Here is a 22,351-nt window from a genome sequence, read left to right as displayed (position 1 = left end):
GTCTGATCCTGGAGACTCTGCTCTGTCCTCCTCTACACTATCACTCGTCTTCTGATCTAAAGTCAGTCTGAGAGGGAAAACAGTAACACGGACTGTTAACTCACAACATTAAAAAGAAACAAGTTTGGTCAAGAGTTACACTCAAAACTGAGAAACTTTCTCAAACTACAAATAAAGAGCATGCTAAAATGTGCTTCTGAAAACATCTGAAGTGAGAAACAGGCATTGCACTAACAGAATCCTGATTCATATTTGATCATTTTAATCTGAGTTTCATGAGTTGCGCTGGACACCATTCATCATATCAAATCTGTTCCACATTGGATACATGTATGTATTTGGCCTTCCTTGGTACAGGCCAGGTGGAAATCTGTCTGAATGGAAGAGGTATCATTAGCATCTGTGGGCAAATCGACTGGTTTCCAGGCTAAATCAATGCAGAAAACTGAACATTCTCGAATTAATCATTTTTCGATGTGGTTTTAACACCTAAGACAGAAAACAGTCTCTTACTTTGTCTCTGAGGGTCCAGGTTCATTACTGAAGTTCATAGGAAAACCTTTGGATCGGTCACTCCTCATAGACAGACAGTCAGATCCTGGAGACTCTGCTCTGTCCTCCTCTTCCTCCACACTATCACTCATCTTCTGATCTGAAGTCAGTCTGAGAGGGAAAACAGTAACACTGACTGTTAACTCACAACATTAAAAAGAAACAAGACTGGTCAAGAGTTACATGCAAGACTGAGAAACATTCCCAAACTACAGCTAAAGAGTACACTAAATGTGATTTGGAAAACATCTGAGGTAAGACATAGCCAATACACTAGTATTTTTGCATCATGAATGTGAAGAGCATTTTTGTCTTTATCCTCAAAGCATCATCTTCCATCAGGTCAACTGACAGTGAAAACAGACTCTTACTTTGTGTCTGAGGGTCCAGGTTCATTACTGAAGTTCAGAGGAAAACCTTTGGACCAGTCACTCCTCATAGACAGACAGTCAGATCCTGGAGACTCTGCTCTGTCCTCCTCTACACTATCACTCGTCTTCTGATCTAAAGTCAGTCTGAGAGGGAAAACAGTAACACGGACTGTTAACTCCCAACATTAAAAAGAAACAAGTTTGGTCAAGAGTTACACTCAAAACTGAGAAACTTTCTCAAACTACAAATAAAGAGCATGCTAAAATGTGCTTCTGAAAACATCTGAAGTGAGAAACAGGCAATGCACAAACAGAATCTTGATTCATATTTGATCAGTTTGACAGTTTGGTCTGAGTTGTATAAGTTAGGGTTAAATCTGTCTGAATGAAAGAGGTATTAAATGCATCTGTGGGAGATTCAACTGGTTTCCAGGCTAAATCATTAATGCAGAAAACTAAACATTCTAGCAATTAACATTTTTCTTTATGGTTTTAACATCTAAGACGGAAAACAGTCTCTTACTTTGTGTCTGGGGGTCCAGGTTCATTACTGAAGTTCAGAGGAAAACCTTTGGACCAGTCACTCCTCATAGACAGACAGTCAGATCCTGGAGACTCTGCTCTGTCCTCCTCTTCCTCCACCACACTATCACTCTGATCATCACTCATCTTCTGATCTGAAGTCAGTCTGGGAGGGAAAACAGTAACACTGACTGTTAACCGAGAACATTTAAAGGAAACAAGTTTGGTCAAGAGTTACACTCAAAACTGAGAAATTTTCTCAAACTACAAATAAAGAGCATGCTAAAATGTGCTCTTGAAAACATCTGAGGTGAGAAACAGGCAATGCACTAACAGAATCTTGATTCATATTTGATCAGTTTAATCTGAGTTTCATGAGTTGCGCTGGACACCATTCATCATATCAAATCTGTTCCACATTGGATACATGTATCTAATTGGCCTTCTTTGGCACAGGCCAGGTGGAAATCTGTCTGAATGGAAGAGGTATCAGTAGCATCTGTGGGCAAATCGACTGGTTTCCAGGCTAAATCAATGCAGAAAACTGAACATTCTCGAATTAATCATTTTTCGATGTGGTTTTAACACCTAAGACAGAAAACAGTCTCTTACTTTGTCTCTGAGGGTCCAGGTTCATTACTGAAGTTCATAGGAAAACCTTTGGACCAGTCACTCCTCATAGACAGACAGTCAGATCCTGGAGACTCTGCTCTGTCCTCCTCTTCCTCCACACTATCACTCATCTTCTGATCTGAAGTCAGTCTGAGAGGGAAAACAGTAACACTGACTGTTAACTCACAACATTCAAAAGAAACAAGACTGGTCAAGAGTTACATGCAAGACTGAGAAACATTCCCAAACTACAGCTAAAGAGTACACTAAATGTGATTTGGAAAACATCTGAGGTAAGACATAGCCAATACACTAGAATTTTTGCATCATGAATGTGAAGAGCATTTTTGTCTTTATCCTCAAAGCATCATCTTCCATCAGGTCAACTGACAGTGAAAACAGTCTCTTACTTTGTATCTGAGGGTCCAGGTTCATTACTGAAGTTCAGAGGAAAACCTTTGGACCAGTCACTCCTCATAGACAGACAGTCAGATCCTGGAGACTCTGCTCTGTCCTCCTCTTCCTCCACACTATCACTCATCTTCTGATCTGAAGTCAGTCTGAGAGGGAAAACAGTAACACTGACTGTTAACTCACAACATTTAAAAGGAACCAAGTTTGGTCAAAAGTTACACTCAAAACTGAGAAACTTTCTCAAACTACAAATAAAGAAAATGCTAAAATGTGCTTCTGAAAACATCTGAAGTGAGAAACAGGCATTGCACTAACAGAATCCTGATTCATATTTGATCATTTTAATCTGAGTCTCATGAGTTGTGCTGGACACCATTCATCATATCAAATCTGTTCTACATTGGATAAATGGACGTAATTGGCCTTCCTTGGTACAGGCCAGGTGGAAATCTGTCTGAATGGAAGAGGTATCAGTTGCATCTGTGGGCAAATTTGACTGGTTAGAATATAAAGATGGCGCGAGTGTGTGCTGCACGCCGTCTGTTGCTCCCACTTTTGTCTGTGATTTTAGTGTTTTTAAGCTTTAACACCTCTCAGATCGAGTCTCTGCTGTTATATGATCGTCAGTCCCTCCTGGATCTACAAAAAAGTGCCATAGATCTAAGGGCCTTTAACCATGATGGACAGAAAACTTTGCCTCCACTCCTGTCGGGAATCCCGTCTTACCTTCTCTGGGCCTCAGCATTATCTTCCCGGCAGAGGCATCGTCGTCGTCGTCGCCGCGGTAAACGCAGCGGCCGAATGGTAAAGTTAAGGATCTGCCTGGCACACTCCTCGTGTGGCTCCTGTACTGCGCAAGGATCATCGCATCCCCTCACGGTGCCCCAGCGCTTCCTGGATCCCATTGACAGCTGTCTGGTACCTGTCACAGGCCTGGATGACGTAGGGATCTTCCGGCTGCGCAACCTCGTCTCAATCTCAATCGATCAATCTCCACAACCTGAGGACGCCGCTCCGCGTTCAGCGATCTGCTGGGCCACACGCTCCAGCTCCGACCAGAATTGGCCTGGTGAACGCCAGATCGCTGGCAAACAAAACTTTCATCTTAAGGGATTTATTCAACTCCCGTGATCTGGACTTCCTATGCGTGACGGAGACGTGGATGAACGCGGGTGAGTGCAGCCCACTTTTAGAACTTTAACCGGCTGATAGCTCCTATTTTAACTCTCAGCGGGCACTGGGCCGAGGTGGAGGAACGGCGACTGTTTTTAAAGGAACTTTTAATTGCAAACAGCGTCCTGCATCCTTCTCCAGTTTTGAACTGACTGTGTTCGAGGTTGGTCGCTCATCTACTGGCCCCCAAAATACAATAAGGAATTCTTAAGTGAGTTTTCAAACTTCCTTGCAGGAGTGATGCCCAACTATGATTGTGTCCTTCTTGTCAGCGATTTTAATCTGCATGTGTGCTGTCCTGATAAGCCTATGGTGAAGGACCTTTTTAAACATTGTGGTCTCTTTTAACCTGAAGCAGTGTGTGTCTGGCTCCACGCACAAGCATGGTCATACATTAGACTTAGTTCTTGCTCATGGTCTGACTGCGTCAAAATTAGAGATTGGTGATTGTGTGTTCTCTGATCATGCACCAGTCTTATTTAGCGTTGATTTTCTCTGTGTGCCGGCTAAACGTTGTTCACCTGTCAGGCTCTGTCATGCTTTTAACCTCCTCACTGCTGGAAACTTCTCTGCTGCCTTCTCTGCTGTCTGTGTGCGCCCCGATTCAGCTACTGCTGATACGGATGAGTTCTGCTCCTGGTTTAACTCCTCCTGCCTTTCCATAATGGACTCTGTGGCTCCTCTAAAACCCAGGCAGTCTAAGGCTAGACCTGAACCCTGGTTTAATGAAAGAACTTGTGCAGCCAGACGGGAATGTCGCAGAGCCGAATGCAGGTGGAAAAAGGACAAGCTGCAGATTTCATTTCAGATTTTAAAGGACTGCTGGTGCTTTTATCAAAATATTGTAAAGGAATCCAAAAGATAGTATCTGTCATGCATTGTCACAAAAAACTACAATAAATCCCGTATACTGTTCAGAACAATTGACTCTGTCCTAAATGTCCCACAGCCTGTATGGTTAGAAACATCCATCAATGTGTGTAACAGTTTTCTGGACTTTTTCATTGATAAAGTTGCCTCCACGAGAGCTCTCATCTCTCCACCCACCTTTGACCCTTCTGTCTTTGTTCCTTGCACAGCAGTGTTCAACACATTTGAACATGTGACTCTGTCAGTGTTAGAGGATGTGGTGGCCCATATGAAACCATCAGGTTCCCCTCGTGATGTGGTCCCTCCCCACTTCTTTAAAAACATTTTCTCTACCTTAGGGCCCTCGGTTCTGACTATTGTAAATAGCAGCCTGTCCTCTGTTGTTGTCCCCATAAGCCTCAAACATGCAGTTGTAAAACCTTTGCTGAAGAAGCCTGGCCTTGACAGTACTGTTTTAACAAATTTCAGGCCCATCTCTAAGTTGCCATTTGTCTCCAAAATCCTGGAGAAAATAGTTTATGCACAACTAAAAACCTTTCTTGATGAACACAGTACAATGGAGGTTTTTCAGTCTGGTTTTAAAACATAGCATAGCACGGAGACTGCTCTTTTAAAAGTTTTTAATGATATTTTAATGGCAAATGATAGTGGCAACCATGTTGTTCTTGTGCTGCTCGACTTGACCGCTGCCTTTGATACTGTTGATCACTCTATTCTGTTAGAGCGTCTGCAGCAGCTTGTGGGCATTGGTGGTAGCGCACTGGAGTGGTTTAGGTCCTACTTAGCGGACAGGACTATGTGTGTTGGTCTTGGGGCTAGTGAATCCTCCACTGCTCCGCTCCTATATGGGGTCCCACAGGGTTCAATTTTAGGACCTTTGCTTTTCTCCCTCTACTTGCTGCCCCTAGGGTCCATCCTTAGAAAACATGGCGTCTCTTTCCATTGTTATGCTGATGACAGCCAGATTTATGTCCCCCTGAGGAAAAGTGAGACATTTTCTATCAAACCCCTGCTGGCCTGTCTTGATGATGTAAAAGCCTGGATGGCCCTTAACTTCCTCAATTTCAACACGGAGAAAACAGAGGTGATTGTGTTTGGCCCTAGTGGCTCCTGTGAACCCTGCCCTGTCGACTTGGGTCCTTTGGCAGCTTATACAAAGTCGACTGTCACAAACCTGGGTTTTAAAATGGACAGTGATTTTAAAATGGGCCGCCAAATTAGTGCATTTAGTAATAGTGAATAGTGCAATAGTGAAATCTTGTGTCTTTCACATCCGGCAGCTTTCTAAAGTGAAATCTTTTCTTGCACACAAGCACTTTGAGACAGTGATCCATGCTTTTATTACCTCTCGACTGGATTACTGCAATGCACTTTATTTCGGAGTTAGCCAGTCCTCCCTTGCACGTCTCCAGTTAGTCCAGAATGCTGCCGCCCGTCTGCTAACTGGAGTACGAAAGAGGGAGCACATCAAACCGATCCTGGCCTCCCTCCACTGGCTACTGGTGCACTTTAGGGTTCATTTTAAGATTCTTCTATTTGTTTTTAAATCTTTAAATGGCCTCGCCCCGCCCTACCTCTCTGAGCTCCTCCACCCCTACGTCCCTGCACGTTGCCTCCGGTCGGCCGATCAGCTGCTCCTTAGGGAACCGAGGTCCAGGCGTAAGCTCAGAGGGGACCGGGCTTTCTCTGTCGCTGCTCCCAGCCTTTGGAACATTTTACCTTTGCACATCAGGCAGGCCTCCTCACTGTCCGCTTTTAAAAGAAATCTTAAAACCCATTTTTATTCACTGGCTTTTAACGAGCCTTTGTTCTGTTTTTATTTGTTTTTATTTGTTCTTTGTGGTTTTTTAAAATTAAGATTTATTTTAAAATTAAGACTAATTTTAAAATTGAGATTCATTTTAAAACCCACTTTTATTTATTGGTTTTTACCCAGCATGAGACTCGCTTTGTTTTAGTTGTTTTTGCTTGTTTTGTTTTTATTGTTGGTCTGTCCTGCCATGTACAGCACTTTGTATCAGCTAACGCTGTCTTAAAGGGCTCTATAAATAAAGTTGATTTTATCATTAGTTTGAACATTAGTTAAACAGTATAAAATCAATAGCACCAGGGAGGGAGTGAACTGACCTCAAAGACTCCAGTCTATAGTGTGGACTCTTCACAAGATCACACAGTACTCCTGAGTCCTGCAGGTTGTAGTTGTCTCTCAGGTCGAGCTCTCTCAGATGGGAGGGGTTGGACTTCAGAGCTGAGGCCAGAAAACCACAGCTGATCTCTGACAAACTGCAGCGCCTCAATCTGAATGAAGAAGTAATGATGATGATAAAAATCAATTTATAATCCATCACATGTTGTTTTTAAATGTGTGGCTAACATTACTCTGTCTGAATTAATGAGCTTCTCCCTAAAATGAGTTGAGTGACTTTAGCCTTCTGTTACTGTCGATAATAAGCACTTAAATTGATTAATGTATGGTGTATAAAACCACATATGAGGTAAGAATCAGCATAACACACAAACCACTTCTCTCTCACTCACTGCTCTTCAGTGTCTCCTCTTGGCGAGAAGAAGCCTGAGGTCGGCTGTTTGTAATGGGATTGTGAAAGTTTGGGTGGTTTGCCCCATCAAAAACCAGCCACTCAGCTCCCAACACCAACACCGCATCGAGCTTCACCTTCCATCCATCCATCTATCCATTCTCATCCGCTTATCCGGGACCAGGTCCCGGGGCAGCAGGCTAAGCAGGGCATTCCAGACATCCCTCTCCCCAGCCACAACGTCCAGCTCCTCCTGGGGGACCCCGAGGTGGTCCCAGGCCAGGCAAGAGATATAATCCCTCAACCATGTTCTGGGTCTTCCCCGGGGCCTCTTACCAGTTGGACGTGCACGGAACACCTCTAATGGGAGCCGCCTGGGAGGCATCCTTACCAGATGCCCAAACCACCTCAGCTGGCTCCTTTCTTTTTTTTTTTTAAGATTTTTTTTTTGGCATTTTTCATGCTTTATTGAAAGACAGAGGGGAGGACATGCGGCAAAGGGAGCTCAGGCCGGATTCGAACCCGGCTCCGCTGCAGCAAGGACTCAGCCTTAATGGTAAGCGTGTGAGCCACCGGGACGCCCCAAGCTGACTCCTTTTGACCTGAAGGAACAGCGACTCTACTCCGAGCTCCCTCCAGATGTCTGAGCTCCTCACCCTATCTCTAAGGCTGAGCCCAGCCACCCTACGGAGGAAACTCATTTCAGCCGATTATATCCGCAATCTTGTTCTTTCGGTCACTACCCAAAGCTCATGACCATAGGTGAGGGTTGGAACACATGGACCAGTCAATCAAAAGCTTTGCCTTCAGGCTCAGCTCCTTCTTCACCACAACGGTCCAGTAACGGTTCCAAATATTTGTTATCTGCCTAATTAACTGCTACTAATCAGTATCGTTATCAGCGCTGAATAAACAATATCGGTCTATCCCTGATGAAAAGGCCTAAATACAATGGAGGGGGCATTAAAAGTTCCTTGTAGCTCCTTTAAATATATAAAATCTACAACAGTAATAGAGTGAACTGACCTCAAAGTCTCCAGTCTGCAGTCTGGACTCTCCAGGAAATCACACAGCAGTTTCACTCCTGAATCCTGCAGCTTGTTTTCACTCAGCTGCAGCTCTCTCAGATGGGAGGGGTTGGACTTCAGAGCGGAGGCCAGAAAAGCACAGCTGATCTCTGACAAACTGCAGCTCCTCAATCTAAATAAAGAAAAAATTAGGTCTATAAAAATCCTGTAATAACCAAATCCGATATGCTCAGCATGTCCTAATCAATAAGGTTTTCCCTAAAATGAGTAGACTGACTGTCATTTTGTTATTGTCAGCCATAATGAATATGTGTTATCAATCAAAATAGTAACAGAACAGCTGTTATCTAGCGTTCCAAAACTGCCAATATGAAATCATCTTTACAGACCCCCCATGCTAAAATGCCCAACCTTACAGCTTGGTAGACAAAGGGGTTTGGTTTCTATAGTTCTTCACCACTATATGGGGGTTGAATTTTTATATAACTTGATCATTATAGTGAGGCTTAAAATTATGCATAGTAAAAGGCATGGTCACCTTGAGTGACTGATGGGTACCCTAACAGTCAGCCTGCTTCAGCTCATCCATGCTGTACAGGAGTTAGGTGGAGTCTAGCAGTGGCAAGATGCCAACAATCGAAGCCACCACACTGATCTTCACTTTAGCTCTTTAAAAACCTCAATCATCTAAGTAACTGAATCAAATGTGCACTGAGGAAGTAAGATGCCCGTTCTCTTAATCTTAAATGTAATCTAGAACCTCCCTGTACAAACATACCTGCAGTGTATTTACTTGTGATCCCATTTACTGGGTGAGATGGTACACAAAGTGAGATCATTTATTGACAGGAAGCATCATACACATGTTGAAGTGTTGCCTATTGTTGGTTAAGGATCAGGCATCGAAGATCAAACTCTCTGCTCTGTACCCTATAAAGTGTGTGTGTGTGTGTGTTGGAGAGGGACTCAATGAATAAATGTGTACTTGTAAAAAACATGAACTGACCTCAAAGTCTCCAATTTACAGTTTTGACTTTCCAGTCCAGCACACAGTAGTGTCATTTTTAAATCCCTTATGCGGTTTCGATCAAGCTCTAGTACTCTCAGGTGGGAGGGATTGGACTTCAGAGCTGAGGCCAAAATACCAAAGTGCCTCTCACTGAGGGCACAGTTGATAAATCTGTTATGACAGAGAAACACATTTGAAATATGACCAAACCTGACACTTTAATAAAAAAAATTGACTATTTTGGTCACAAAGCACATTAACATAGGTGGCTGTAGCTAAGCGTTTCTAAAAATGTTTTTGGTAAGGATTGATGAGTTCCAGTGGTTTACAAACATTACTTCTGTGTGTCTGTATATAAAATGGACACATGATAGAAACCTTCAACCTCCATCCCCAGAACAAAGATAGACAGAAGATGATAGAAGCTACTTTTGTTGACTCACTTGTTTTTCTGTTATTATCACAGTTCAAAACATTTATAATGTAACCAGTGTACTCTGTCAATAAACGGGTATAATAGTAGTTCAAGAAACATTTAAACTGTCCAAATTTTTATATCATAAACGTGTGTTAATTGTGAATTTTTACTTAAATAATTATGGCTTCAGCTTTACATTGCTTTTTAAAATTGATGATCACATCTGAACTTACACAGCGTTTGTGCAGTTCCTCACAGCTGGAATCAGTCTCTGTTTTCCCTCTGTTGTTGTCTTGTACTTCTTCACATTAAGCTCATCCAGAACCTCCTCTGACATCTGCAACATGTAGGCCAGAGCTGAGCAGTGGATTGCTGAAAGTTTCTTTTCAGATCTGTTCTCTGAATTCAAGAACTCTTGGACCTCCTGGTGTACTGTGTGGTCATTCAGCTCCATCAGACAGTGGAAGATGTTGAAGCTTCTGTCAGGAGAGGAAGTGGTCTTGTGTGTTTTAAGGTTGTCGACAACTCTCTGGATGACTTCTGGACTGTTGTCTGTCTGACCCAGCAGGCCTCCTAACAGTCTCTGGTTGGACTCCAGAGAGAGGCCATGAAGGAAGCGAATAAACACGTCCAAGTGGCCGTTTTCACTCTTTAGACCTTTCTTCATTGCTGAAATCAGGAAGACATCCAGGGTTGAATCAACTTGTTTTTTCCCAAATAAAGTCTTCAATGCCTTTGTGTTCCTGGTGGTGTAACAGTGGAACATGTAGACTGCAGCCAGAAACTCCTGAACGCTCAGATGAACGAAGCAGTAGACTGTTTTCTGGAAGATCACACTCTCTCTTTTGAAGATCTCTGAATACTCAGAGGCCTCTGTGACATCAATACCACAGCGCTCCAGGTCTTCTTGGTAGAACATGACTTTTCCTTTCTGCAGCTTTTTAAATGCTAGCTTCCCCAGCTTCAGAAGAACTTCTCTGTCAGCCTCCATCAGCTCCTGTGGACTCATCTCATGTCCCTCATCATACTTCTGCTTCTTCTTCTTTGTCTGAACCAGCAGGAAGTGTGAGTACAGGTCAGTCAGGGTCTTGGGCAGCTCTCCTCTCTGCTCTGTAGTCAACATGTGGTCCAGAACTGTAGCAGTGATCCAGCAGAAGACTGGGATCAGACACATGATGTGGAGGCTCCTGGATGTCTGGATGTGTGAGATGATTGTGCTGGAGCGCTGTTCATCACTGACCCTCCTCCTGAAGTACTCCTCCTTCTGGGCATCAGTGAAGCCTCGTACTTCTGTCACCCTGTCGACACACGCAGGAGGGATCTGATTGGCCGCCGCGGGTCGGGAAGTTATCCAGACGAGAGCCGAGGGAAGCAGATTCCCCTCGATGAGGTTTGTCAGCAGCACGTTGACCGTTGACTTCTGTGTGACATCAGACACAACCTTCTTGTTGTTGAAATCCAGTGGAAGTCTTCTTTCATCCAGGCCGTCAAAGATGAACAGAAGTTTACAGACGGCGAGCTTCTCTGCTGTGACCTTCTGTAATGTTGGATGGAAAACATGGAGCAGCTCCAGAAGACTGTACTGCTCACCTCTGATCAAGTTCAGCTCCCTGAAGGAAAGCAGAATCACCACACTGACATCTTGGTTCTCCAAACCCTCTGCCCAGTCCAGACTGAACTTCTGCACCGAGAAGGTTTTTCCAACGCCAGCGACGCCGTTCGTCAGAACCACTCTGATGTGTCCCTGTTGGTCAGGTAAGGCTTTAAAGATGTCCTGGCACTTGATTGGAGCGTCGTGGACGGTCTTCTTCTTGGAAGCTGTCTCCAGCTGCCTCACCTCATGCTGGGTATTAACATCTTCACTCCATCGCTCTGTGATGAAGATCCTGTTGAAGAGGGTTCCACTTCCTGTTCCATCAGCTCCTTCAGTCACACGTTCAAATCTCCTCTTCAAACTGAGCTTATGCTCATCTAAAACCTCTTGCAGATCATCATCCACTAAAAAAAGAGAATATAAAAGAAAGACAATGTCAAAAATCTGGTGAGCAGTTGCATTTCCAATAAAAAAGTTGCAGTATGAGAATAAAAACAGAGGTGAAGGTTATAAAGTCCAGGTATTGGGCAAGCATCAGATTAACTATTTTTCTCTCAGCCTCTGACTGTGTGTCGGTGTAGTTGTTTGATAGACAGCATCGGAGGTCAAAACAGCTCACTCCCTGATGTTAGATGATAAGATAAGTGATGAATGGAAATATAGGTGGCAGCACAAAAAAACCCATCAAATATAATGTATTATTGGTGTTTAAGATTAGATGTGTCTGCAGAAATGCTCTCTCTTTATGACACAACAAACAATAAACAGTGTTTTAAAAAATATAAATATCACATTCTTACTGTCTACATTGCTGCTCTGACTGGCTGTCTGCAGTCCAGGTCCCGTTCTGGATCTTTGTCCACACTGGGGACAGGAGGAGTGTCCTGGTGAAGCAGACTGGTCCCAGTATGAGCTGATGCAGCGTCTGCAGAACCAGTGTCCACAGCTGGTAGAGACGGGATCCTTCAGGACGTCCTGACACAAAGCACAGCAGGACAGCTGCTCCTCCTCATCACTCCTTTCTTTCTTCTCTCTGTTGAGACATTTCTTTGTAACTAAAATGATTTGTTGATGTGATAGAGAATTGGAAGCTCAGGTGTTCACAGAGATTAGTAGATTTCAGTAATGAAATTGTTCCTTTGATTTAAACTCCCCTGGTTTCATAAACACTATGTATTCTTCCTGTAGTTTAATGTAGCTAATGTTAAAAAAAAAAAGTATGGAGTCTTTGTTAAACCTCTTGCAAATTGATGTTACACAGGCTGTGCTAAATGTAATAATATAGTCAAAGGAAATTACATTACTCATTCACAGACACTTGAAAAGTGTGTTTAATCAATGATACCCTTACATCGTTGCACTTCTGTAATATGACATTTAAATTATGAAATGTCCATTGTGTCACGTTGTTTGTTTTACCAGCTATTTAGTCTTAGAATTTAATCTTAGAATAAAAACAAGCACTCCTGTCTGGAAAATGGTTGGGATGACATGGGTTTTTTTTCTTTCTGTTTTTCAGGCTTGACGTATGCTGGATTCTGTGTTTTTTAGGTTTGTTTCATTGTTGCAGTTATAGTGAATGAAAAAATAAGAAACACAATAAATGCATTTAGTAGTTTGTGGCAGTAAAACTCAGATTCAATATGAAACAATTTCTGGTTTAATAGTTCTACATCATGAATAAAAAATCTTCTATTCAAGCAATTTTCTTCATCGTTAATGCATCATCTTCAATCAGTCAGTTGATAGTAAAGACAGACTCTTACTTTGTCTCTGAGGGTCCAGGTTCATTACTGCAGTTCAGAGGAAAACCTTTGGATCGGTCACTCTTCATAGGCAGACAGTCAGATCCTGGAGACTCTGCTCTGTCCTCCTCTTTCTCCACACTATCACTCATCTTCTGATCTGAAGTCAGTCTGAGAGGGAAAACAGCAACACTGACTGTTAACTTGGAAACATTGAAATTAACCAAGCGTGTTCAATAGTCATACTGAAGTCTGAGAGAACAGGAAGTAACAAGTAACAGGAAGTTTCTTGGGTTTACTCACCACGCCTCAGTCCTCAGTTTTTTTCTCTTCCGTCTTTGTTCAGTCAACTTAAAATGGAGACTGAATCTGACTGCATATGCGCAACATTTACGAGCTAGGGGTCAAAGTCCACAGTATGTCCCAATTACATGCAAACACAACACTACAGTATGCACTTTGAATGGGCAGCAACAACACAAAGTAAAAGGAAAAAGTATGTGACTTGGACTGCTGCATATGTATGTGTGGCGCTCACATAGATAAGCTTTTTAACTTTATGCATTTATGAGCGCCTTTGTTGGCTTAAACAGATTTGATTTAAATATGTTTTGAACAAATGTTTTCTTCTTACCTCAATGCTGGCTATAAATCATGTAAATACTATGTATTTTAAAACCAAAATGCTTTTTTTTTTTTTTAATTCAGACTTATTGGACACCATTGTTACTATTAGATTACTGTTCTGAACATCTGTATGAAATACTATTTGTGTTACAAAATGAAAGTATTCCTTGTTCAATTGTTGTATAACTGGAGATCAATTTGTACAACATGAAGCTAGCTATTATTCAATGTTCAGGTTTGTGTTCCACTTATGTGAAAAGTTTATGAAAAATTGCACATGGGTCAATGACGTCATCTAACCCAGTGTCAGTTGGTGTAACCAGTATTTTTTCCCCCATAAAAATCTGATTATATACAGGAAAATAAATGTGAACTAAAATGAGAAAAAAAAAATACAATCCACGTTTACATTGCAACACTATGGTATATAACAAATTTTATATAATTTGTCAAAACTTTTGAAAAAAATTGATGTATTTAGAATATGTTCTGCTCAATATTGACAAAAATGTGTAAATGATTAAAAAAAAATAATTTGATGTTTTTTAAAAAGTAATTATATGTATAAGTCTGCTTAAATACAATGTAGGTGGATAAAGTATTTAATCTTTACCTTTTTTTTTGTGGTTACATCATTTGACATCTTGCCAATCCTTATTTGTCACTGACCCACATACTGAATAAGAGCTTGCCTCATTTGCACATTTAAACACAAAACATCATTAAAAATTATTGTCTTAATGTAAATAACCCACTGGGGAGGTTACATAATATATTATTGATTGATACCTATCTATCTATTAGCGCAATTTTCCCTGCTGTTAGTCAGGCGGTTCAGCTAAATAAAGGGGACACTCCTTACACTGCAAAAACTAACTGACAAAAAAATAAATAACTAGGATTAGGCAAATATGTAACAACAAGTAAAATTATATGCCAGTGCAATAAGTACGTTTTTCTTTGTAAGAATTATTTAAATAAGTAAAAAATTAAAATAAAATAAAAAACCTAAGCACTGGCAAAACCAATGATAGCTTGAAATGAATCCAAATATACTTATTTTGAGCAATTGTGGCTTAAATAGCCCAACTGTAGTAACATTAAAATAAGCCAGAAATACTTGAGCATGTTTTGGTGGTAGAAAATGCTTTTGAAATAACATTCAAACTACATGCAACTAAAACTCTCAATTGGAGACAATATTTTAGGTAAAAACTCACCATATTCAACAGTTGAACAGCTTGAAAAGCATGAAAAAGCTCACAATGTCAATCCTAAAAACAATAAAATAATTACATAAGCACATAATAATAATACTAATAATCAAAGGCGGCATGTTTAATCATGTTTAATCAAGTTTAAATGAGCATGGAGCTAAACAACCCGTCATCATAACACAGGCTGGAAACATGGAAGAAGATAACTTCTTCTACGCTTCATTTTAAGATGAAGTGCATTTTGAATAGCCTGCATTTATTAATTAATTAATATTACAGTTTTTGAAAATGGAAATTTTGGAAATGTTTATTTACACGTCTTTATTGTGTGAGGGGAAAAAAATTTAATTGTTAGACCGCCATTACATTTTTCATCTCGCGCACCCCCTAGCAGCTGCTCGTGCACCCCCAGTGGTGCGCGCACCACACTTTCGGAAATCCCTGCATTAACGGTTACTGCCTCCATTCCTCACGCGCACAAACGGCCGTTGAAAATTTGAATTATTTGAACGTTTTTCGCCATTTTATGAAGATATTTGACGGTGTATTTGGTGGTGTATGTACGAGAATGCAGCTGAACCACCTTAATTGAATCATTTATGCTTCGGGGGTGGTTCAAGAAGATTTTTATGGACGATTTGACGCTTTTTTTTAGGTGGTAAAATCTACAAACTGTTTCAAACGCGTTTCCCCACTTTCAGTTAGCTACCTGATAAAGCCTACAGACGGTGAGTAACTTAATTCGTTAAAAATGTCAGTTTTTCTTTCAGTCTTCAAGCTACAGCAATGTTATACGCTGGTCACTCACACATGAATTGACTAATTGTATTATTTATTAGCATTAGCATTAGTCATCGAGCTTTCCTAAGGTAGACCGTTAGCCCTAATTAGCCCACATTCTAAATTTAAATTTCCCCAGTTATGCAGCAACTTGCACCCAACCGTCCCTTGAAAAACGGAATCGTCCCGTATTTAGAAACAAAAGCACCCGTCCCGTGTTGAGGTGAAAAGGGACGCACTTTGTCCCGTATTATTGTGACAGTCAAAAAATAGTCAGTAAATGCCAATGAAAATTTAATAACAGGGCGCTTTATATGTAAACTTACGGTAAACTTGTTCCCAGGCCCGTCCTGCTCTGTGACCAATGAACAGACAGCATATTCACACACGAGTATGACGATACAGAATACGCTCATCCCATTGGTCGAGGAGAAGAGAGCAGAAGACAACAAAGCAGCATGCGGAGGTGACAGTGACACAGACTCCGACATGCTTTACGGGGCGCTACACCTTCGAGCAGCAATGTGTCTAGTACCCCTCCGAGAAAAAAACAGAAAAGGATGCAAAAATACTGAAGAATGGGTAAAAGGAAGCACCTGGGTGGAAAAAGTGCGTGATAACATCTATAAAGCACACTGCACGGTGTGCCGGTGTCGTGCCAAAAAGTGATTGCCTGCCAGAATCTGATTTCTGGCAGCGGGAGCGCGCACGGCAGCCCGTTGAGCGGTCAGATCTTTACATTATGAAGTTCATGAATGAGATCAAGTCATATTTAGGCAGAAATAACCTTTGAGTAACTGTATCTGGCCTTCAATCAATTTTTGGCAGGTGAAAAGGCCTATTTTGTGTTGTAATGGTGCTTTAAAGGGATTCCAAGCTGTCCTGTGAGCTCTAGTGTTTACATTATGAAGCTCATGAATGAGATCAAGTCATATTTAGGCAGAAATAACCTCTCAGTAACTATGCTATGCCTTCAATCAGTTTTTGCGAGGTGAAAACTGAAATAGACGTGTCTATCACGTAGTTGCCATGTCTGATTTCGCTACAAACTACACTTCTTTTGGCCACAGTTGTAATAATTACGCAACAACAAACGTTAAACTTTCGAAGCCACATGCCTTTGCTATAATTACATTATAATACAGTTGTGTGTATCTGCATATTAAGACCGTTTAATCCAGAGAAAAGCAGACGTGTTTACGCTACCGCTCAACGGGCTGCCGTGCGCGCTCCCGCGGCCAGAAATCAGATTCTGGCAGGCAATCACTTTTTGGCACGACACCGGCGCTCTTTTTCCGTAGCCCATGGTGGACTGACTGATCTGAAACAACATGCTTCCAGTACTGCGGTCACGCCATCTGCATTTTAAATTTTAGTGCGCAATTACATTGCACTTTACGGCCCGTTTGTCAGCTGCATGACTCCAAAATAGCCATTCAATTGTATTCATGCTGCTCCAATAAAATAAATACATCAATTTGTTATCAGGAAACTCCAGTGCATTCTTGAAGACCAGGTCCCCATGTGTTCATGACATGAATTTAATGCCTTTTTACTGAACCAATTTGGAATTATGGAATGCTATAATCTTCCAAAATGGCCATTCAATTGCATACATGCTGCATTTTAAAAGCCAACTAAATGAGTGAATCAAATTGTTATCAGCAAACTCCACTACATCTTTGAAAAACAGGCTAATTGTTATTTTGTGTTAAAGTGAATTGCTGGATAATCATTTGTTTTCTATGTATTCATGTCATACAAAAATATGCATCTAATTCAATTCAGGTTCGAGTCAAATTGTTAAAAAATCATTTTACCTACAAAAAAGGGGCTAAAAAATTCCACCACGCCAGGATGGGTGAAGGCAATCGGGTCGGCCGGCCCTGCCAATGAAGTGTCCCTTATTTATTTTTCGGGGAGTTGGCAACCCTACTTCAGAGATATGCTTTGTGAGCTAACTACACTGCAAAAACATGAAGCTTACCGAGTATTTTCTTCTTATATCCAGCAATAGTATCTTAATTATATTGTTTTGAGTATAATTTACCTACTGACCATAGCTTTATGTGCTTATTTAATTATTGGTGTTATGTGCTTATGTAATTATCTTATTGTTTAAAGACTTTTTAGGATTGACATTGTGAGCTTTTTCATGCTTTTCAAGCTATTTAACTGTTGAATATGGTGAGTTTTTACTTAAAATGTTGGCTCCAATTGAGAGTTTTAGTTGCATGTAGTTTGAATGCTATTTTAAAAGCATTTTCTATCACCAATACGTGCTCGTTTCAAGTATTTCTGGCTTATTTTAATGTTACTACAGTTGGGCTATTCAAGCCACAATTGCTCCAAATAAGTATATTTGGATTTATTTCAAGACATCATTAGTTTTTCCAGTGATAAAGGTATTTTTTTTTATTTATTTGTATGTATAATTCTTACAAAGAAAAATGTACTTACTGCACTGGCAGATAATTTTACTTGTTTCGGGCATGTTTTTATTATTATTATTTATTTATTATTTTTTGTCAGTTGGTTTTTGCAGTGTAAAGTCTAATGTCTATCTGCATGATAAAACTTTTACCTGGTACGAAAAAAATCCTTTTTTTCTTTTAAGCTTTAACTGCACTGCTGGCTTCTCTTCTTCTCTGCTGCGCTAATGTTAGCCATGGCAGGTCTCTTAACTATTGGATGGAGATAACATGATTATCTCTGAGATCAGGAAAACAACTTTAAACATATAACCTGCTTCTGGAAAAACAAAATAAGATTTTGCCACAACACATAAGTAGAGATGGTTGGTGAATGGTGCCATACCTTCCATCATAGACTGTATAAAAGAAGCCCTAAACTTTATCTTATAAGGCCTATAAGTTTAATGAATAACTTTAATACACTTAAATCCCACTTTATAATATTGAAATGCAAAAGTAATGATGGTAATAATAATGAGCTGACAGTTTGTTGTTAATGAGAATATGTATTAATGCAATAAAATTATAATGCAGTACACAGTATATGTAGTATAGGTTGTTCAAAAACATAGGTGCATGGTGATTCAATGAACACTATAAATGTACAAAATATAACATTTTTTAAATAATTGTGTTCAAGATATGTATTGATCTTCACATTAAAAGTAAAAAACAACTCAAACATATGTTTTGGCATTTCTGCTCTGAATTGCATTGACTTCCTGACCAACATACAGAATATGCTAATAACAATATATCCATTATAAACTTTATTTAGTTATAGTTACATGATACAGTAAGCATGTGATGGCTCCTCTGAATAGGCTGATTTGACCCCAATCACTTATTCTGTTTTGATCAACAACAAGCAAACGACTCCACCTGCTGGCTGATGAAGATATTAAATCAGGTAATTATTATTTTGAGAAACACTAAGGTAACATAATTTAAGGTATATGTATTGAGCCCCACAAGGGAAATTTGATGCCTTTAAACATTAACTCAAAAAAAATAAAAATGATTCAACCTGCAGAACTTTAAAAGTTACATTCCATTTGTGTTGTTCTGACTTCTTACTGACACTGTTTTGTTTGTCAGCTAATATAAAAATGAATTACATACCTTTAAAATGTAAGTACAATGAAATGCATCAAAAGTATTAAATTCAAACATATTGTTTGGTAAGAATGAGGTGACCATGACACAGTAAAAACAGACTGCAGTCCCAATATTTGGTCAGAGGTGTTTTGAAAAGATTAATTTGTAAAGACTTAATACCTTAAATTCAACATTGAAATATTACTTTGAACAGTAAGATACAAAAAATGTTATTGTTGATTTATAAAAATATATATACAGTTAAGTAAAAAGATGTAAAGAAGTAAATACATGAAATGAAATCTATATGTAATTATTGAAGCATTTCCAAAATTGCATACAGTATCTGGATTCACAAGATCATACATTTCCAAAATCTTTATCGAAGTAACTGTTTTAAAAAATTGTAGCAGATAAGTCAAGGCCAACTGCTCATAGCAACCTTACACAAGAGTCATGTACAAAACAGCAATTTTACCTGCAGTAGTGAAGTTATATCAGTATGTTTTTTAACATTTAATGTCAGAGGGTTCTTGTTGGGGACCACATAGCATTATTAGCACAACTTATAAAATGTATGGAAAATTAAATACAGTGAAAAGTATGATAATTAAACAATTAAGTGTTGGTAAAAAGTGAAATAGACTGCTGTTGCAATATTTGGTCAAAGGTGTTTTCAATGGATTAATTTGTAATATAATACTGTGAATTCCACACTCAGAAATTGTTAATTAGATTCAACAGGATAAATAAACACATTTATTAAGACTTTTGGATTAATTCATTAGATCTTCATGAGGTTTATCTATCTTTATCAAAGAAACAGTCTTTCAACAGTCAGATAGGTCAGGGTCAACTACTCAGTTACCTTAAAAATAGAAGTGTCCTTATTTTTAAAACTTTGTTAAAGACATATTAAGAGCAGGTGCTGATGCAGAGAAAAGTGTTGTGTGGGAGTTACAGCAGGATCAGTTTCAAACCACCAGGTCAACATGTAGCCTGCATCCCTGTTCATTTAGCTTCAGATCAGCCCCAGATGTTCACAGAGGAAGGGGTCGGCCTCACAGAGGAACTCAATCATCTCTGAACTAGCAGCTTCACCTTTCTTCCTCACTGTGTCGATAACAAAACGAGCTTTGTCTGTTTTGTCTTGCTTCGCGTCTGCAGACTCCCTCTCAGAATCAGCCATCACCTTTTTCTCCAGCAGTTTGTCCAGCAGACTTTTGAGAACAGGTCCTGATATCCCATCGATGAAGCGGCTCCGTATCTCCAACAGCCTCTCAGTAGGAGGGAGATTCAGAGCGCTCGGTCCACACCACCTTCTTACTCCAGTGGAGGAAAGGCAGACTCGTCTTTCCCAGACACTGTGAGAGCTGTTGGTCTCTCTCAAACACAGCTTCATATGTTTCAGCACGGTTTCCCAATTCACCTGGAATGTTGAAAAGAAGTTGTCATAGTTGTCACAGTCAAACTTTGCTTTTGTTGGTTGGACCAGAACTGAGTCGTCTTCAGGACAAGTGGACAGAGTGTATTCCTGCTGTGGGAGCAGTTCACAGTGTGGGGGTGTGTGGATGTGTGTCTCATCTTCAACAAACTTCTTCCTGGTCCGCTGAACATCCCCGATCAGGACGTTGCTTGGGAGCAACAACACATCAAGGACGAATTCAAGATCCGGATCAGCTGGAGGCCTGTAGAACAGCAGAACCAGCGCTCGGACCGGCTCAGGTGGTGAGTCTTCATCCTTCACATTACCGAAAGCAGAAAACCCTGTGATGTTTATAATAACATGAGTTTCTGTTATCTTATGAGGAACGATAAACTCAACGCCCTCATCGTTCACATGAGCCACTGACAAGAAATCACATCCGCCTGTGGAGCGGATCTCACAGTGTGGGAGATGAAGCTGACACACAGACTGCTGCACACATGTGATGTCAAACAGGGGTCCTGCAGGCTTCTTGTGATGCTGGGCCAGGAGCCTCCTGTTCCAAGGGACAGTCCTGTAAACCACGTCCCCTTCTCCCTGCATGTGAAACACCAGGCCTGTCACACTGCACTGGTACAGGCCTGGGCAGGAGCTCTGGAACCTGTAGCTTTCATCGTCTTCATCAGCAGTGATATCAGGTGTAAACTCCTCACAGCTGGTGTTCAGCAGCACGTCAGGCAGGCTTCCAGCTTGTCTAAAGGTCTTGTTCTCTGCAGAGGTGATGTCACTGAGTGAAGGCGTGCTGTGAGAGCGAGACAGGCAGCTGGAGTTTCTTCTGCTCCAACCAGGATCTGAGGAGGTTTGGTGGAGAGAAGCTGGTGTGGTGTTTGTGACGAAGTAGTTCACTTCCATTTCCACCAGAGACTCTCTGTCACCTCCTGGCTCACTTTCAGACACAAGATCCAACACATCTTGTGTTCTGCTTCCTTCAGTGTTGACTGTTGAGTCCTGGATGACTGGGGGTCTGTCTTGTGGATCTGGAGGAACAGAAACAGTTGGAGCTACGGACTGAGAGCAGGTGGGGATACTGACAGTGGAACCAGAGATAGTAAAGCTGGGGCCTCCTTCATCTGTGTCTTTTCTGTCTGGAAGCCGTAAGATCTGGTGTGAAAATTGTGAAGGACGAAAAAGGGGTTCCACGTTACATGGTTTCAGAAACTCTTTCCATGTGTAAGGTGTAAGAAATGGCTCTGCTGCACCAACAACATCATTGTCTCCAGGGGGGTTGATGGGGATTTGAACAGTGGAAGGACCAGCTGTTGCATCCAGCTCTGTTTCTCTGGTTTTATCCTGATTTACTCCAGGTGTAGAATCTTCTGTAGATGAGTGGTCCTTCATCATTCCTGGTTCTCTAAGTAGACCAGGTAGGGGTTGACCTGACATGCAGCTAAAGCGATTTGTGGGAGATTTAAGACTCAAGAGAGTTGCTAACAACTGATTTCCAGAGGTTATTTGATTCTGTGACATTGGCAAGTATAGGGGATTTATGTTGAATGACTCATTTATGTCTTTATTCAACTTGCCCTTCTCATCCAGTGGTGTGTCGTCTCTCCTCTTACTACTGCCTTGGTCATACACCTTAGAGCAAGCAGAGGGTTCAGGTAAGGAAGCAGGGCTGGTAAAGCTGGAGTAGGAAGGTGACTGATACAGGGAGAGGCTTTTAAAAACATTATGTCCTTGTGCTGAACTGGGGCCAGGCCAAATATGTGCCCCCCTTGACATGCCCTGTTGTGTATCACTGTTATGATACTGTTTCATCTCAGGGTTATACTCGGGGTGATAACGATCGTTCCAAATGGGAAGACCTTTGCTGAGCAGACATTT

General features: G+C 40.9%; 2 protein-coding genes across 3 annotated transcripts in view; both read right to left on the bottom strand.

Annotated features, from left to right (window-relative positions):
- The window catches only part of LOC131962081 (uncharacterized), a 185,549-nt gene extending 170,583 nt beyond the window's left edge, over nucleotides 1-14,966 (bottom strand). The window contains exons 1-13 of one of the 2 annotated variants that reach the window (XM_059327039.1): nucleotides 14,693-14,966; nucleotides 13,149-13,242; nucleotides 12,867-13,016; nucleotides 11,901-12,133; nucleotides 9,740-11,504; nucleotides 9,086-9,259; nucleotides 8,078-8,251; nucleotides 6,642-6,812; nucleotides 2,468-2,617; nucleotides 2,058-2,207; nucleotides 1,447-1,611; nucleotides 924-1,067; nucleotides 514-663 (exon numbers count right to left, since the gene is read on the bottom strand). In XM_059327039.1, the coding sequence (XP_059183022.1) occupies nucleotides 514-663; nucleotides 924-1,067; nucleotides 1,447-1,611; nucleotides 2,058-2,207; nucleotides 2,468-2,617; nucleotides 6,642-6,812; nucleotides 8,078-8,251; nucleotides 9,086-9,259; nucleotides 9,740-11,504; nucleotides 11,901-12,133; nucleotides 12,867-12,997 (3,407 nt within the window). In that variant the 5' untranslated portion in view covers nucleotides 12,998-13,016; nucleotides 13,149-13,242; nucleotides 14,693-14,966. Of the gene's footprint in view, nucleotides 1-513; nucleotides 664-923; nucleotides 1,068-1,446; nucleotides 1,612-2,057; nucleotides 2,208-2,467; nucleotides 2,618-6,641; nucleotides 6,813-8,077; nucleotides 8,252-9,085; nucleotides 9,260-9,739; nucleotides 11,505-11,900; nucleotides 12,134-12,866; nucleotides 13,017-13,148; nucleotides 13,447-14,692 lie in introns of those variants that run through there. The other variant, XM_059327038.1, reaches the window with a different exon arrangement.
- A 3,450-nt stretch (nucleotides 14,967-18,416) lies between these two features.
- LOC131962409 (NACHT, LRR and PYD domains-containing protein 1b allele 2-like) lies at nucleotides 18,417-21,865 on the bottom strand. The gene has a single exon (XM_059327410.1). The coding sequence runs from the start codon at nucleotides 21,863-21,865 to the stop codon at nucleotides 20,063-20,065; it is 1,803 nt and encodes a 600-aa protein (XP_059183393.1). The 3' UTR covers nucleotides 18,417-20,062.
- Between the last annotated feature and the right edge of the window lie 486 nt (nucleotides 21,866-22,351).

The sequence above is a fragment of the Centropristis striata genome, chromosome 23 (genome assembly GCF_030273125.1).
Source record: "Centropristis striata isolate RG_2023a ecotype Rhode Island chromosome 23, C.striata_1.0, whole genome shotgun sequence".
Taxonomy (NCBI): Eukaryota; Metazoa; Chordata; class Actinopteri; order Perciformes; family Serranidae; genus Centropristis; species Centropristis striata.
This window is presented reverse-complemented; position numbering and strand designations above follow the sequence as displayed.